General features: G+C 52.1%; 1 protein-coding gene across 3 annotated transcripts in view; it reads right to left on the reverse strand.

Annotated features, from left to right (window-relative positions):
- Positions 1-16,581, reverse strand: part of SAMD4A (sterile alpha motif domain containing 4A) — a 108,888-nt gene that overhangs the window by 7,959 nt on the left and 84,348 nt on the right. For 2 of the 3 annotated variants that reach the window (XM_075712666.1, XM_075712665.1), the window contains exons 3-7: positions 13,469-13,732; positions 7,499-7,608; positions 6,758-6,844; positions 3,500-3,794; positions 1,930-2,015 (exon numbers count right to left, since the gene is read on the reverse strand). In XM_075712666.1, the coding sequence (XP_075568781.1) occupies positions 1,930-2,015; positions 3,500-3,794; positions 6,758-6,844; positions 7,499-7,608; positions 13,469-13,732 (842 nt within the window). The remainder of the gene's footprint in view (positions 1-1,929; positions 2,016-3,499; positions 3,795-6,757; positions 6,845-7,498; positions 7,609-13,468; positions 13,733-16,581) is intronic. The other variant, XM_075712667.1, reaches the window with a different exon arrangement.

Here is a 16,581-nt window from a genome sequence, read left to right on the forward strand (position 1 = left end):
CAGAGCTTCCCCAAAGCTTCCCCGCTAGCCTCTCCCAGCCCCCAGCCCCACCGCTTGTGCCCGGCTCCCCGCCGGCTGCCGGGGTGCCAGCGCAGCTCCCCACGGGGTCTGATGGCCGGTCCCTGCCGGGGAGGTGACACTTGTCACCTGGATGTGGCTCTAGAAAACGCTGCCGGGGGTGGCAAAAAGCTGGGATTTGGAAAGCAGAGCTGCTCCGTGGCATCCTGCATCCTATTCTCAGGGCCCGGCAGAGCTCGGCTCTGTTCCTGGCGCTGACAGCCTCTGCGGGAGGTCAGCCGGGGTGAGCCCCGTCACCCGTCCGGCCTCCCTGTGAAGGTCACCCCCACAGGGACAGACCTCCCGAAACGCCCCAGACCTCCAGGCAGGCGGTGTGGGTTATGGGGACATCCATGTGCCCACCACAGCTAACTTCAGACACCCAACGTCTCCGTGCCGCCGGCGGAGAGGAGTGGAGGTCTCCGGAGGACAGTTTGGAGGCTAATTAGTGCCTGACTTGATTGCTCCGAACCAATGTTCTCTCCCGGCACTGCCAGAGCCGCCGCAGACGGTGGTCCTGGGACACAGGCTGGCACCGGTGGGGTGACGCTGTGTCACCATGTCTGCCCCGGGTGCTCCGGGAGAATGAGCCCCTCTGCAGCTCTGTGTCTTCTGGCTTTGCTCTCCAGCCCTGGGCATCTGCTGCCACCATCCTCGCTCCTCTCTTGACGCCTCTGCTCCCCCCGGTGATGCCCTGCTCGGCCGTCCAGAAAATCCAGGCACCATTTCCAGGTTCCGATGCTCTCTGAGAGCGGAGCAAGTGGGAGCAGACACGCTCTCCCCTCCAGCCCCTACAGCTATTCGCCACTGCCTGCGTCTGTGTAAAGCACGGAGAATTCCATACGCACGGCTCTAAACCTGCCTTGCAGCAAACCCAAACAGTGGGTGCCACCACCCCGTATTTCATGAGGCCAAATGTCGGCTGACGCCACAGGCGCTGCCAGCAAAATGCACTGAAATCCCCACCGTGATCAACAGAGGTGTCCGGGCACACAGTTAAAAAAAAATATGTTGAAGCACTCGCGTTTTGCCCAGTATCAAGATCCCCCAGGCTTGGCCCTGCAGAGATGCGTGGATCATGCCTTTGCACAAGCACGGCTCGGGCACCGGCTTCAGCTGCAAGGCAAGGGGCTGCGAGCCGCCCCTCTCCTCTTCCACGCAGTGTGCAGCACGTTTTTGGGGTTTGCAGCCACCAGCGCTCTCCGGAGGAGATTCTTCTGTGCTTTGACAGCGTATTTTTTTATAAACAAATAACTGAGAAACGTTTAAAGCCTGCAGCTCCCATGAGAGGGTGTGCAATCTCCCCCCCGACCCCTGCCATATGGGCAGGCGATGAGAAGCAGCTTGTTCTTCCAGGTGCAGCCGGCACGGGTACAAAGCGCTGCGGGACGCCGGCCATCCCTCCCTGCCACCGGGCAGGAGCATGCCGGAGCCCTGCGGCACAGCCTCGGCCATCCCAAGCCATCACCTGGCAAAGGCAGATCCGCTGGGAGCAGAAACAGATGCCCCTGTTGCAAAATCCCAAGACCACGTGCGGCAAAACAGGAGGCAGCCAAGGGATCGCCGGGTCTGTCTGCACGTTCATCCCGGGATTTTTTTCTTTCATCCAGCTGCTGATCAGACTGCCATGAGCCAGATGAATTTCCCAGCTCCAGGTCTTGGCAATTAAGCGAGCACGGGGAGGGGAGTGCGCGACATTTCCATGCACCACGTCGGAGCTACCGCCCGCTCCAGCCCTGTTCTGTCAGAATTACTATTAATATCCCCCAAAAATATTTGTGTTAGAAACCGAAAGGTTTACATAAACAGAAACTTTGGAAACAGTTTCTAAGCGATGAGAACAACAGTTTTAGATGATACGTCACAACTCACCTCGTGGATTAGACATTTGTCTATGAGCTGTAAATAGGAACTTATATTCTCTTCGTCGGGTCGGGAAACTAAAAGTTGCGTGCATACTGGAAAAAAAAGAGAGAAGAGAAGAGAAATGGGCATGGGGACACCAAGCTGGGGTCCGGGGGGGGCCGACGAATGCCCTGGACGTCCCGTTTCCCTGGTCCCATGGGTGAATCTTCTCATCAGCGAGAAAAAACACCCTTCCCCAATTCCTGCTGTACCGTCCTATATTTAGGGCCAGATTTTGTTCTCTGTTATGTTAGTTTAAATCCAGAATGACACCATTGGAGTCACCAAAATTAGACCTGAGCAAATCAGGGGCACAGGATTATTCCTTATTCCTAGGCAAGAGCTGGCACTGGGAGAGCTCCTGCTCCTACAGCCAAAATCTGCCCCTGCTGCAAATGGATTCCCACCTTTCCCGATGGATTTTAACCTCTTTTTGGAATTCATGCCATCAAAGCAAGTGGAAATGAATCCACAGAGAAATGAGTCTCTCCTGTCACAAGCCCCAGGCAGGGATGCCTTGAGGTCCAGGAGGACACCTCGTCCTCCAAGGCTTGTGCCGTACGTACAGCTTTGTGCGTGATGGAGGCATCTGGCATGGGCTGAATTCATCAGCGGGTTTAAAATGGGGCCAGAAATCCACGTTTCTCTGTGCATGCAGCCAGTGAGCTGGTGAGAAATTTTGCAGCATGTTTTTATATAGAAAACATCTATATTTTGCAAAAAAAAGGTCTGAAATAGGGACAGGGCTGGTATTTCTTCGTGGCGTCCCGATGAGTTTCTTTTTGTTCCCGGTCTCCTGTGTGAGCCTGCGGACGAGACTCCCCTCCCCTCTTCTCCAGGGAAATCTCCCTCCACTCAGCCAGCACCCTCAGGTGCCACCGACGGGGGTTAGGACACATCCCGGCTCACACAGATTTCCTGGAAGAGCCCTGGGTACGGCACAGGAGGTCGGTCCCTACCACACCTCGCTCCTGTGCACCTCCCGGCGTGTTAATCCTGGCGCAAAAGCCACGCGCCCTGCAGCAGGTGTGGAACAGCACCTGAGTATTTTGGATGCCCTGCATCTAAACTGGGGCTTAAAAAGGGGCATCTTAAAAAGGGGCATCTTAAAAAGGGGCATCTTAAAAAGGGGCTTGGACCCAGCTGATTTGCACTCAAGATGGTTCGTGTGCAGCTCACACACCGCTGCTACCCCCGCAACAAGCAGAGCAAGTCCGAGGGATGCTGCTGAAAATCCCTCTGGATCGGCGGGATGCCCGCAGGGCTCCGAATGGGAAGGGAGAGGATGCTGCCTGCCCCCGCCCTGGAGCGGGCAGCCCGTCCCATCGCTGCCCCTCTGCAAAAATCACTGCCCACCTCCCCGCCCACGCTCTTACCTCTTACCACAGCACGACGGGGCCTCAAAAAACCATCACCCCCGGGACCGCGGCTTGCAAGAGCTCGGGGAAAGGCTGCTGCCAGCGCCGCCACCGCAGGCAGCCTGCCCCGAAGCAGCTCTCGCTTGCGAGGACGCCGATAACAAGTGAGGGCCGCTCACCTTTCCCCATCACTCTGGTGAACTGTCCGGGCAGGTCACCTTCGGGCAAAGGGGCCCCCCCCGACTCGCCCTCGCATCCCGGCAAATGGTGCTGCTGCATCCCGCCCGCGGCAGAGTCCTTGCAGTCAGAGCCTTGGCTGTCTGAGCCGATCAGGGAGGAGGGGTGATGCGAGTCCGCGTCCCGGCTGTGCTCCTCCGTGCTGGAGTTTTGGGAAGAGTAGGCTTTGATGGGGGTGAGGATCATTTGGTGTAGTTCCTGCAGTGGGACACGCAAGTTGCCACCTTCCAGGATGTCCTGTGGATTGGAGGGGAGAGAAGAGGGTTTGTCTCCGCAGGGACAACAGGAGAGCAGCTGCGAACCAGACCCCTCCTGTTACCCCCTCCCGAAAATCCCCAGCAAAGCCGATGGCCTCGCTGCTGCTCCAGGGCCCTGCTGCAGCCCATATCCAACAGCCGCGTTACATTCCCCAGTCTTTTGCTTAGAGCAGGGGTGAAGAATAGATTTAGACTGGACATAAGAAAGAAATTTTATACAGTGAGGGTGGTGAGGCACTGGCACGGGTTGTCCAGAGAGGTGGGTGATGCCCCATCCCTGGAAACATTCCCGGCCAGGTTGGACGGGGCTCTGAGCACCCTGGTCTGGTTGGAGATGTCCCTGCTCACTGCAGGGGGTTGGGCTGGGTGGCCTCTGAAGGGCCCTTCCCACCCAAACCATTCCGTGATTCTACGATTCTGTGAACCTGGAGCGTGGAGCTGCTGCAGGGACTGTGCCTGATTATCCAGGGATGTGTTCAGACCTGAATCCCCAGAGATAAATGTGCCCCGTCAACCACTGGGACCCAAAACCAGCGACAGTCCAGCTCCAGCATTTCCAAATTTCCACCAGGAAGATGGCAACCCCATGAGAACGACTGAGCCTGTGAGATTTCAATGCCCAGACCAGCGGGTATCTTGCTCCTCCTTCCCCAGCAACCCCACAATCCTGACATTTCAGCCCTATTTAATTTCAACCATATTTTTTAACGTGGGCTTGTCTCCAGTTTCCAGCACCACCTTCAAGCCTGGCTCTCCATCAACTGCTCTGCCCCAAAGGGCCTGCGACAGCACCCTTATGCCCTGCGACCGCCATTATAAGGTCCAGGACCATGCTGGGACGCAGGAGCCCATCCTGCAGCAGCGAAGCAGGGACGTCCCCGTCCATACTGGGACGGGCTGGGGGAGCAGATGCAGAGGGGAAAGGGAGGGTTTCAATGGGAGCAGGGTGCGCTGTGGTCGGACACAGAAGGGGAGACCACGAGGCTGGAGGTGAACTGCCATCCCTACAGCAAAAACATTCAGCCTGGAGATCCTGGGGAGGTCCACCCAGGAGGGAGAGGATTTGGCTACACCCCCAGCCTTGCTCTCGGTTATCGTGTGGATCAAGAACTCCCTTTCTACGGTCAGATCCTCATCCCACTGATGGGAAATAATTGCATTTTGTTTTTAATGTAGCCTGGACCAGAACAGCTCACTGCAGGCTCCTGTAGGGTCTGGCTCGTGGGATGCCGCTCGGTAAGAGGCAGCTTTTGGGGTGAGTCCTGGCTACGCCTAGGGAAGAGACACAAGGTGGGTGCACAGGCTGCGCGTGAGCCACTCAAAGCCCTGCAATGGCTGTTCACCCTAATTCCTGCTGCACCCAGCTCACTCTCGGATGTCTCGGCTCCACTTCTCTCGAAGACCTGGCGCCAGCCTGCTGGGCATTATTTTTTAGGGAAAAAAATCCTGCTCTGCTAACCGGCAGAGAGGGGTGGAGCAGCTCTTTCCAAGAAAGCAGCAATCTTTAGCAGCGAGACACTGCCCAAAAAAATCAAGTCCCACACATGCTCTTGTTTAGCAAAGAGAAATTGGATGGGAAGCCTGGAAAACCAGAGACGTCTCCTCCCAAGTAAAGCAGCTCACAGGCAGCTCTGAGCCCCAGCAAAGTGGGACACGGTCACAGCCCCACAGCCCAAACCCACCCCATGAGGGCTCAAAAAAGCAGTCCCTGCCACTTATCTCCTGTATTTTACAGCGTGCGTGGCTGGTTGTGTCAGCTGAAGCGGGCTTAAGCTCCCGCACCGCGCCAGTCAATCAATACCATATTTCAAAACCCAGGCGGAGAAGCGGGGGAAGAGGCTGTGCAATTGCCTGGAAAACACATCGCCGAAGCAAGCTCAATCCAGCCGGCTGTCTCTTGGATTTAATAGTTATTATTAATATACGAAGGTAAATACGGCTTTATTAGCTCCTGCCATACTCCGAGTACAATCCCATATTATAAATAAATAGTGAAGCAGTGAGCTAACGAAAACACCAATAAATAGCAACACACCACATAAGTATTTAAAAGCCCCTAGTGGGAGGCTCTGCAAGTTGCTGTTTGAAGATGGTGCAATTAAATATAATATAATATTGTGATAATAAATAGCGAGAGGTTGGGTGAACTCCTCCCAGCCAGCCTGCGGTGCTGGTGCTTCTCTGACAGGCATTTCTGCAGAGTTTAAGCTTTTGTTGAAGGGACAAAGATGTTTCTATTTGTTCTCCTTGGAAATTCAAGCTGTTGTTCAGGCACTGACGTGGGTGGCTGGCTTTTCATCTGAGGACAGATTGCCCATATGATGCTGCAGAAAAGCGCAGTGGCCCTTGACCTGACAGACACCGGGAAATCCCATCTCTTTTTGGGAACGGAGAGGTAGGAGCAGGGCTCGGGGGTCCCTGTGAGGACTGCTGTGCATGGAGGGGTCTCTTGAGAGGGACAGTGGCATCGAGATGGGAGAGTTAACCGAGGGATAACCAGGGGTTAAAGGCTCTGCCCAGCTGGTTCTCCAGCGGGAGAGAGGACCACGGCGGCTGGTGCGGCTAGAGCTGGTCCTGCACCATGGTTCAGCGGACGGGTGACCACCTTCCCATCAGTGTCGCTGGGCTGATGCCCTCCATCACCTGGAGCTCAGGTGTTTCCGAGCACCCTGGAGCTGGACAGGCCTTGTGCTGCAAGGTACATCCATCCCAGCTGCGGGAGTGCCGGGGATGGATTAGGACCCACTCTGCAAAACACAGCCCCAGATAAAACCTGCATCTGCTACAGAAGTGTTTGAGACACCGTTCAGATGTGGTGAAGCCAGCAACAGATTCCTCTGCAAAAGATCCCAACAACATGCGTAACCAAAGGGTCCTTCACCCCAGAATTAATTCCTGGCTTCTTGAAAAAGAGGAAATATAAAAGTGGTTGTGATTACTTACCCTTTCTAAAGATTTGAGCAGGTTTTGTCTTTCTTTTAGCTTTTGGATACTGATGACTATTTTGTGTCTTGCGCCTTTGGTAACGTTCTGCAAAAAACCAGCACAAAACCTGGCATTAACATTTCCACAGGACAGCCAGGTCAGACCAAACCCTTCCTCCCCTAAATGAAAAGGGCTGCTATAAATTAATCAAATTTCTGAGTGCATGGATTAGTGGGAGACATTGAAAGTCACTTAGAGACTTGCTGAAGATCGAGATTTCCAGCTAGTCTGTCCCTCCCTGGTACATCTCACACAGTGAAAGCAAAGGTGCTGACTGGCCCTCTTCATCCCAAGGACAATGCAGAAGGAAATCTGAAAGCAGGGCCATCTTCAAAGGTTAACACGGCAATTGGCCACCAAAACCCCACTGACTTTAAAGGAGCTGGGTACTGCAGACTGTGCCCCTGAAACTCCTAAATTTAATCCCAGCTGGACAAAAACCCAAGTTCAGGTCCCGATGATGGGACTTTCATGCTGGGACTCCAGTAAGAAATCTGGGACAAGGCCTTTTTCAGGTACCATGTGGGTTTTTTCACTCTCCAAGACCCAATTCTCCTTTCTCTGCTTGCTTTCCAACCGCCTGTGGGCAAAATGCCTTCCACGTGAAGACACAAAAAGAGGCGTTGGAGATGTCTCATCTACTGACTGCACAAGAGTCGGGCCCACAGATGATCCCTTTACAACTGACGCGGGACGTACTTGTGCCTCGAGCTGGCATTCGGTGAGGGCCATCATCTCCTCGTACGTCATCTGCGAGAAGAGGGCGGCGTACTTGTGCAGCCGGAGGCTCTTCAGCCAGGCTGGGACATCTGCAGCACAAAGGTAAGGAGATGAGAGCTCCCATTGAGCTCATGACACCGCTTAACCACGCGCAATAGCACCAACAGCAACGCAAGGAGCTGGTTAGGTGCCATGCACCATCCCACCGGTGCTTCAGACACCTTACTGAACTTCACGGACCTTTTGGAGGACATATTGCTATGGATATCGATGGCAGGAGGAACCAGCCCTCAGATGAGGGCATGTCCTCAGAGGTTGGGTTTCTGCAGCTGAGCCACCAGGAATTAGCCACAGGGAGCCGGCATTGCTCCACTGCACGGGCAAGCTCCTCGCTGCCCTTTTCCAAAGAACATGGGAACCACTGAAGCTAACAGTGTGGTCGAGCTTAGGACGAGCAAATGGCTGTTTTGCAGATGGCAGACACTGATTTATGGCATGAGGGAAGATGGTATGTGCTGAAAATTTAAATGGCTGCTTAAAGAGCAATAAAGAGATTTTTTTTTTCTGAGCATGGAAAAATGACATGCCATTGAAGATGGTCCCACAACCCGTTTCAGAAGGGTGACTTGTGACCTCAAAATGCACCAATTGAAATGAATTCTTCCTTCCCACTCCTTATCTGCAGCGTAGCACCTCTGTGCCCGGCTGGATGGGTACCCCAAAATACTTTTATCCTCCTGACATCACTGTGATTTCACAGGAAAGGACCTGGGAGGGGGATCCTTCCTCTGCAACATGCAAAACCCCGCCAGACCCCACGACGTGGTGCCCTCCACGGAGAAGCCTCCTCCACTCCAGCCCACTCAGCAGCTACTCAGGGGTTTGCGGGTTTTGGGGGGGGGGGGGCTCACGGTGACACCCCACAAGGTGGGGGGGCCCTGCAGATATCTGTGCTGCAGCACACCACCATGCCCGTGATGATGCTTTTGCTAAAGGCTTCAAATGCTGTGCCAAATCGGGACCCGCTTTGTTTAGCACCTACACCCCGGCAATAGCTCTGCCTTAGCCTACTGAGCTCATGCGCTCCGCTCCCAGCAATACTAATACTAATGTCCATTAGTCCTTGTCCCCTTCCCCACCAGTGAGACACCCAGGAGCCCTGTCTCAACCTCCGTTGGTGCAGTAACAGTGAAAAACCAGTGTTTCAGCCCCAAACAGCATGAAACCCCACACCTTGAATGGAGAGAGCAGGTGGAGGCTCGGGAAATGTCTCTTTTAGGGCTAAATACAAATTAACAGCAACATCTCCCCTCTCTTTGATCATTCCTGAGGGGTATGTGTTGAGTGGGTGGGTGGTGGACCCCATGTCCCATGGCAGGTAGGGGCTGACGGCGCAGGAGAGCCTGAGGGGAAGGAGCAATGGCTGGTGGCGAGGCTGCGCCAATGGGGTTCCTCTGTCCAAAGTGCCCACCAAGGGGGAAGGAGGAATGGGGGCTTGCAATGTTTTTGGGAGGGATTTCTACCCGCTATGTGCTTCTGCTGCTGGGCTGGGGCTGCGGTGGGTGCTGGTGCTCTGCTCACCGTCCCCGAGGCCAGCATGAACACCCTGGAGGCGTTCAAAAAATGGGTAGACATGGCACTTTGGGAAAAGGTTTAGTGGGCATGGTGGTGTTGGGTTGATGGTTGGGCTGATGATCTTAGAGATCCTTTCCAACCTTAGTGATTCCTAGTTTTACTTTCATTAAAAAATAATGCAGCCACCAAGCCAGGAAACATGAAATTAATTATTTCTCTCCCCTTAATTGGTTTAGTGGTGGAGTTGGCAGTGTTAGGTTAATGGTTGGACTTGATGATCTTAAAGGTCTTTTCCAACCTAAATGATTCTATGATTCTATGAGGACAACCTTCATGGCCATGTCCAATAACCTTCATTAACATAGCCAGCCTCAAAGGTTTTCTAGGTTGATCTGACTGCAAAGTGTGAGGCCAGATTTGCTTCGGAAAGGGATGAGGTGATGTGAGGAGGACAGTCCCACTGCCGGGACATCCTACAGTATGGGTCATCTCTGTCCAGAAAGCCCTGCACTGCTGAGTGCCAGACGCAAGTCAAGGATTGTCACAGACCTCTTCCCGAACCAACACCTCGTCGCTGGAGGGGACAGGACAAGATGGACCATTGGTTTGGTCCCCTAAGGCAATTCTTACATCTGCCAGAAGTTTCCTGCTGCCCACTGCCCGGGCTGACCCCAAACCCCACTCACATCCAGCCAGAGGATGCAAACGGCTCCAAAATGCTGTGTTTTGCTCACACTCTCTGTCCTCTGACACACATCAGGATTCGCGTTTCAATGAAATTCCTCAAATGCTGCACAGAAGGAGATCAACCCCACACCAAAGGTGGGGGCAAAGAAGTTACTGAGCACAGATGGGCTGAACTTTGCTGTTTACTGAAAGCGCCGACATGCAACAGTTCTAAAACCAGCTACCAGAGGCCTCTTAAACTGCTGTTCTGTTTAAAAAAATTAAAAGCTATTAGCAGAAAGCTCTCTGTTTCCAGCATGGGACTGGAAGGCTTGAATCTCAACTTCATTATAACACAAAACCACGCCATTTTAGTGATGACACATTAAAAGTCTACCTGATCCCGTGTCCCTTAGGGACATCTACCTTTGGCGCACATCCATGGGCAAAGCCCATGGGGATACTTTCAGAAGAAAGACGTAACTTCATATAGACATTAAAACCTGCAGAAAACCCATCTCCAACCTTTGCAGAGGGTCAGAGCGCAGAAGCAGCTCTTCCTTCCCTTTGCATCAGCCTCCCTGGACCACCTCCTAATTTTGGGGAGCTAAGATGGTCCCAGAGCCCCCTTGCCAGCAGGGATGGCAATCGCAGGAGTGAGCTGGGGAGAAGATGGCGGTGGGGCTTTCCCCCTTCCCACGAGGAAGAGGCAACCAGGAGGTGTAAGGTCATCTAAGGTGATTTCATGGTCCTTGGAAAGTCAAAACTTCCTAATGCTCCCCACGGAGCAGTGAGCCACCTGCCCGCGGAACTACTCTTTAATCACCGATTACTAGGAGCTAATTGCAAAGTCATGGCATGGCTGTCGGAAACGCTGCGTCTGATGTGAGCAGCAAACCAAGGACTTTCATGCTGCTCACGTACATTGTCCCCTATATGCATTAAATGCCGCAGTTTGGCTGGCACGCATCTATCTGGGTGCTGGCATGGAAATTTAGAAGGAAAACAATTCACCCTGTCATAAATATATATATATACAGGCCAGTATATACATAGGACATCTTCAGAAGTGCTCTTATGGCACACCACGCTAAGCCATGGACGTACTCGCAGCAGAAACCCCCAGCCTTACCCAAACCCTCCTCCCGCTGCGCCCCGAGAAGGGACAGACAGACAGACGGACGGGCTCCGCAGGGAACAAAGGGTCTGCGTTTCCCCCTGGAGAAACCAGGGGCCAGGTAAAAGCCAAAGGGCACTTTTCCTTCAGCACGAAGGTAGGTGGGAAGGAGAGAAATAGGTGACATTAGGGGAGATGAATGCTAAGCCACATCGGACAGGGGTCTGTCATGGGTCTGGTTTCCCTGCTACCCTCCTGGATGCTGCGGAGGGTGTTAAAGGAGGAACAAGCTGACCGGAGATGCGGGTGACAAGCCACAAGAGCCTGCAGGCGCTTGGGGAGACGTGGCTGCAATTCAGAGAAGGGACTTGGCAAACCGAGCAACCGGTCTGGATGAAATAAGATGCAACCCAATAAAAATGCACGAAGTTGTGCGTTTCTGTAGGAACAAGAAATGGCAGGAACCGAGGGCAGGGAACGGGCAGTACTATTTTTTGCAGGAAAGCTGTGGGGATACAATGGGTCATACGCAGCCCACGGGGGTGTGTTATTTGAGGACGATGAGCTATACAGCCACAGGAACGCTGTGGGTATGGCAAGCAAGTCTCTGCTCTGCTCCCGAGTCCAGTTTTGGGCAACACACCTTCAATAAAATATGGACTTTCTGGAAAAAAAAAACAGCGGAGAGAAGCAAGAACAACCCCAGGTTTAGAAAACACCATGTGGGAAGAAAGTGGACTGGTTCAGTCTGAAGAAAATACAGCGGAGCGGGGAGGACACGACAGTTGTAGACACCAGAGGCTGCAGATACCTGTTTTGCACGCCCCCGGACAGCGGGACAAAAGCAAACTGGCTGACTTGGCAATGAGGGGAATCAGGTTTAGATGTTTGCAAACCTTCCTCCAGAGAAGGAGGATGCCCGGGAAGGGATGGCCCAAGGAAGGGCAGCCATCTCCCCCGGGGTGGGCTGCATGCAGCAGCAATGGGCTGTCTTAACTTGCGGAGTTTATTTAATTGGTTATTGCTTGTGGACAGCCTGGGCAATAGCGCCTTTGGGTTTTGCAGATTTGGCCGTACAGATTGATTGCATTGCACTGGAAAGTTTCTATCCATGCAGGTCCCGGAGCTGCGGCTGTGGATCACAGAGAGCCAAGCTCCCTGCGATCTCCTCCCCAGTCCCATCAGCAGAAACCTGGATGAACGTAATGTTAAAGAGACCCCTCTGCACCACCAGCTCCCGAAAAGGGTCTCCTTGATCTGACAGACTGCAGGATCCAGCTCCAGGCATGGAAAGCCTTGGGGACCCTTCACGTTGATCGCAGCTTAGTCTTCAACATGCTCACGGTGATCGCTCCGAGCCCGCCGGCCGGTCACCCAGGCAGGGAGAGCCACGGCCACGCAGAGCCTGCGGCACCGCGGGACGCAAAACGCTCCCTGCCCGTGCTACCCGATTAGGTGTTCGTTAGCAAGTGGAGCTGCTGAGAAGCAAAGCCCGGTTCCGCGAGGCCGTCACGCTCGGAAAACTCTCCCGTCACATCTCCAGCCCATCGCCTCCACCCCAGAGCAACGCTACGGTGCAAACTCCAGCCAGGGAGAGGGCTGAGCCCCGGGCATCTGTCTCATGGGGGAACCATGAGGGGGTTTTTCATGCATTTATTTCATGCACATCGAAGTCACACAGTGCCAAGCCAAACACGATTCCATATTACCGAGATTTAGATGTATCTAGATTTGTCCGGTAATTAGAATAAAAACAGACCTTGTGACTATTTAAAAAACACGATTGTTCCCTTATTCTGTTACATCATCGGTCTTTACACAATAGAGTTGCTTTGCATTACAGAAAATTGCAGTTGTTTAAATCAGTCTCTGATAGCTGCGGGTTCATTTTCAGTCATTTTGTCTGTTCAGTGGAACATACAGTCTATGTGTTTGCCCAGTTTTTACCTATTTATGCCTCTACAGCCTGAAGTTTGCTCTCCATCTTTGACTGCAGCAATAGGGTTTCATTTCTGCCTTGTTTACCAACAAGATCACATATATTTATTGCTATGAGTCTCGGGAAACGCAGGCGTAATGGGAAAACCAACTGAAAGACATGGGATAAATTCACTGCAAACAAGTATCCTAAGCCAAAACTTCCCTAAATACTTGGTGGGTACCAAACACTGCAATGGTAAATCACAGGTGGCTTGCTAAACCTACGCTAAGCTATTTTTCACCGCAATTAAAAAAAAAAAAAAGAAAAGAAAAGACAAAAAAGCACCGCTCGCCGGCAAAAAGCCACAGGCTATGGAAAAAATCCAGCTTTTTGGAAAGCTGGCAGCTTGCAGGATTTTGGGGCAAAACCAGCCCACCGGCACCCAACTGTAAGCCATCGGATCAGGACCAGCCGCTGCTTAAAAGAAAACCTAGCTTATTCCCCTAAACCTAAAAATTCCTAAGCCGGGAAGAAACGCCGAAAGGCCCCCTTTGGTTATGAGAACTCTCGCCCAAAACCACCAACCGAGCCCCGCGCTGCCGGGAAAAGGGCTTTTCCCCTCCTGCCTCTGGGTGCTGGAGCGGGGGGAGGCGTCTGGTTTTTCACTCACCTTTCATCCCACTCCCTTCCTCCTGGAATGTGTTACGAGCGGAAGGCTGATCTTCTAAATGTTCACTCCCACCACTTCCCGAAGAGGCTACACTGCTTTGTGGAGACAGGGGGGCATGATCGGAAGGGATGCACTGGGGTCCTCTAGCTCGTAAGTCCTCATGAGACATCCATCCATGTCCTAGAGGTTGGTTTGGCACATTCATGGGTGGGGTAAGGGACACAGAGCGTTTCAAAGGGCTGTGGTGTGTCTGGCCTGAGAGAACTGAAAAAAAAATAAAATCAAAGAGGTTATTCCCCCCTCGCGGCCCAGGATGTAGCAGAGTCCCCCGAAAAAAATTAAATGAAATCAGAAAATGCGTGGTGGTCGGCCACGGTGCCTCGCCGATGGCTTTGCGGTGCCCGCGGCTACCTGAACCCTACCCTGAGCTCTCAGCTTTGCCTCCCGGGAAGCAAAGGGGACGGGAGTACCTGCAAGGAGATGGGGTTACACGAGCTACATCGGGTTGCTTGAGGAAAGGTGTTGCGTGGATTGCATCTCTAAGGGGGGGGAAAAAAATCATCGAGCAGCTCTGGGGGTTTTCCCCGTGCGGAGTCACACATCGAGAGCAAACCGAGCAGGGGACCTTGGCTGCTGCCCCTCATCAAGCCTGGAGCCCGGGCGGTCGCCTCCCTTGCAGGGAAGGCACCGCTGCTATTGCAGGGGTAACGGGAATTTCCAAGCGACTACACTGAGGCCATGACACTCGCCCCGCTAAAATCATCCGGATCTGCATCTTTCTGGGAAAGGCAGAAAAATCCCCAGGATGGGAATGTCCTCACACAGACCCAGGGGAAGCTCCTCCGCCTCTCCCTTTGGGTTAGGACGTGGCTTATGCCCCGAAGCACGAGCGTTTACACATCTGCCTAACGTCATCATGGAGGTGCTCATCGTCCCTAGAAAGGGCTCAGCCTCGCGGAGTCCTACCAAGATCCTGCGCTCCGCCGAGCACCCCAGCTCAGCCACCCAGCGGGTGCGCATCCAAGCACGCGCCTTTTAACCCTCCACAAAAGCAAATGCCCAAAGCAATGGTAAAAAGAGACCCAAGACAAAGAGGTGAGGCTGAATTCCCCCCCCCAGAATTAACTTTGGAAAGCTTTGGATTTGTTTTTCCCATGTGCTTGTGTTTCCTGGCTGAAACTTTAATACCACTGAGTTAAATTTATTTTTAACAAGTAACTTTAACACTGTTAGGAAAAGAGCGATGCACCAGCTCCTGTGATTTAGAGTTATTTCTCACGAAAGGCTTTACAATGGGTGGGTATTTACTTGCCTTTCGGTCAAGTAGAGAAATACGCCTTACGTATGCTGAAGTATTAAAATGCCAAAGCTTAGATTTTTCTGACACTTTTTGGTAGAAGTGTGGCAACTTGAATAGATTTTTAAATGCAATTTTTACTGAACGGTCTCCATTTTTCACTGCTCTTCTTCCACACCGTCTCATTCATTTTTAGTTATCGCCTTAAAGATTTAGATAGCTTTTTCTTGGGTCTGTTGGTTAGTAGGGGTAATACATGGTATTTAGAGGAAAAGATGGATGTGGACGAACTATCTTTGTTTCCTGTAATGAAAAATATATGAAAAAATTGGTCTGTTGGCTTAACAAAATTCAAATTCCATCACTCACAAAGTCACTAAACTGCTGGTTAAACCATAAATGCAGTTAATGTATTTTAATGTACGGATTTAGGATGCAAAACACTTGTTTAATGTTTTATTGCAGTTACTCTCAATCAAATCAGTTGAACTTCATGGGGGCTGTTTCCTGATAACCGAGACCAAAAAAATCTCTGGATTTCGCCATCGCTCAGCCGAGCCGCGTCTCATCGCCTGCTGGGATAACCGGGACAAGTTCTGGATCCAGCGCTATGGGAAGGGCTCTCCTGGTTTGCATCAAACCCAGGCCAACGCTGCGACTTTCAACGTGCCCCTGGGTACAGATGTGGGGTCCACATCGTGACGGCTAACAAAACATCTGCACTGGTCTGCTCGCAAGGACTCATTTCTCGAGACAAGAGCAAATGGTTGGACTGGGTGATCTTAAAGGTCTTTTCCAACCTAAACGATTCTATGATTCTACAAATTCTGCAGAAAGACACTGATTTCTCAAAATTAGCGGCTGTAAGCTTCCTTGTGCGGTAGATTAAATGAAAAGCAGATTTTCTGCTCCAGGGAAATCTGAGGGCAGAGGGGTTAAAATGACCTTTCAGCCCATATGAAACCGAAGCAAAAACTTTCCAATTTTTCTTTCAAAATCGAACTCCTTAACTCCATACAAAACCTGGGGCAAATTTGTCGTTCTCATTGCTTTCCCTCCTAAAGTACAAAGCACTAAAGCTCCCCAACCCCCTTTTTTGCCTTGGTAGGAACTCATCAAAGCCACTCACGGCTCCTCCACGTGCTGTTTCCAAATATAAACGAGTCTTGGTGGAAAAGCTCCAGCCAGGCGGACCATGCTGTAAAAGTTAAGCCAGGTTTAATTCCCAGCTAAGGCCCGGGGGAAACCCCACCATCAAAGCCATCTCTGCTGACCAGAAGCGGAATGAAAATGAGCAAGTAGCAGGGTTATAAAAGGAGGGGAGAGAAAAATGCCAGAGCTTGTTTGCATTTATTAAGCACCTGTAAAAAGCAGCCGGTGCCACACGCAGCTGACGGGTGAGGCCAAAAACCCACGGATTTCTGCAACGTCTAAATTGTTCCTATTTCTGAAAGCGTTTTCTTCTACCAGCACATACACTGACACCACGCTGCGTGGGGAAGCAAGGGGATGGCTTATGGCGAAGAATTTGTTCCCTTCCTATTAAATAACTATAAAAACATCTTCCACAAGTCTCCTGGCAGAAAAGGATGTCAATGAGGACCGGGGATTGTTTGCAGAGCAGCGTTACATTTCCTAAAATTGCGGTGCATCCTGATGGGGAAATAGATGGATTTAAGAACGGCTGGGCCGAGCTATTTCAGCCCTTGGCTTTGCAATTGTACCCCAAAAGCAGCACCGTAAGGGGGCCCTGGAGATGTCACATCACCCTCCCAGGAGAAAAATATTTAGCATTAAAAAAAAAAGGGGGGGAAAT

The sequence above is a fragment of the Pelecanus crispus genome, chromosome 6, assembly GCF_030463565.1.
Source record: "Pelecanus crispus isolate bPelCri1 chromosome 6, bPelCri1.pri, whole genome shotgun sequence".
Lineage (NCBI taxonomy): Eukaryota > Metazoa > Chordata > Aves > Pelecaniformes > Pelecanidae > Pelecanus > Pelecanus crispus.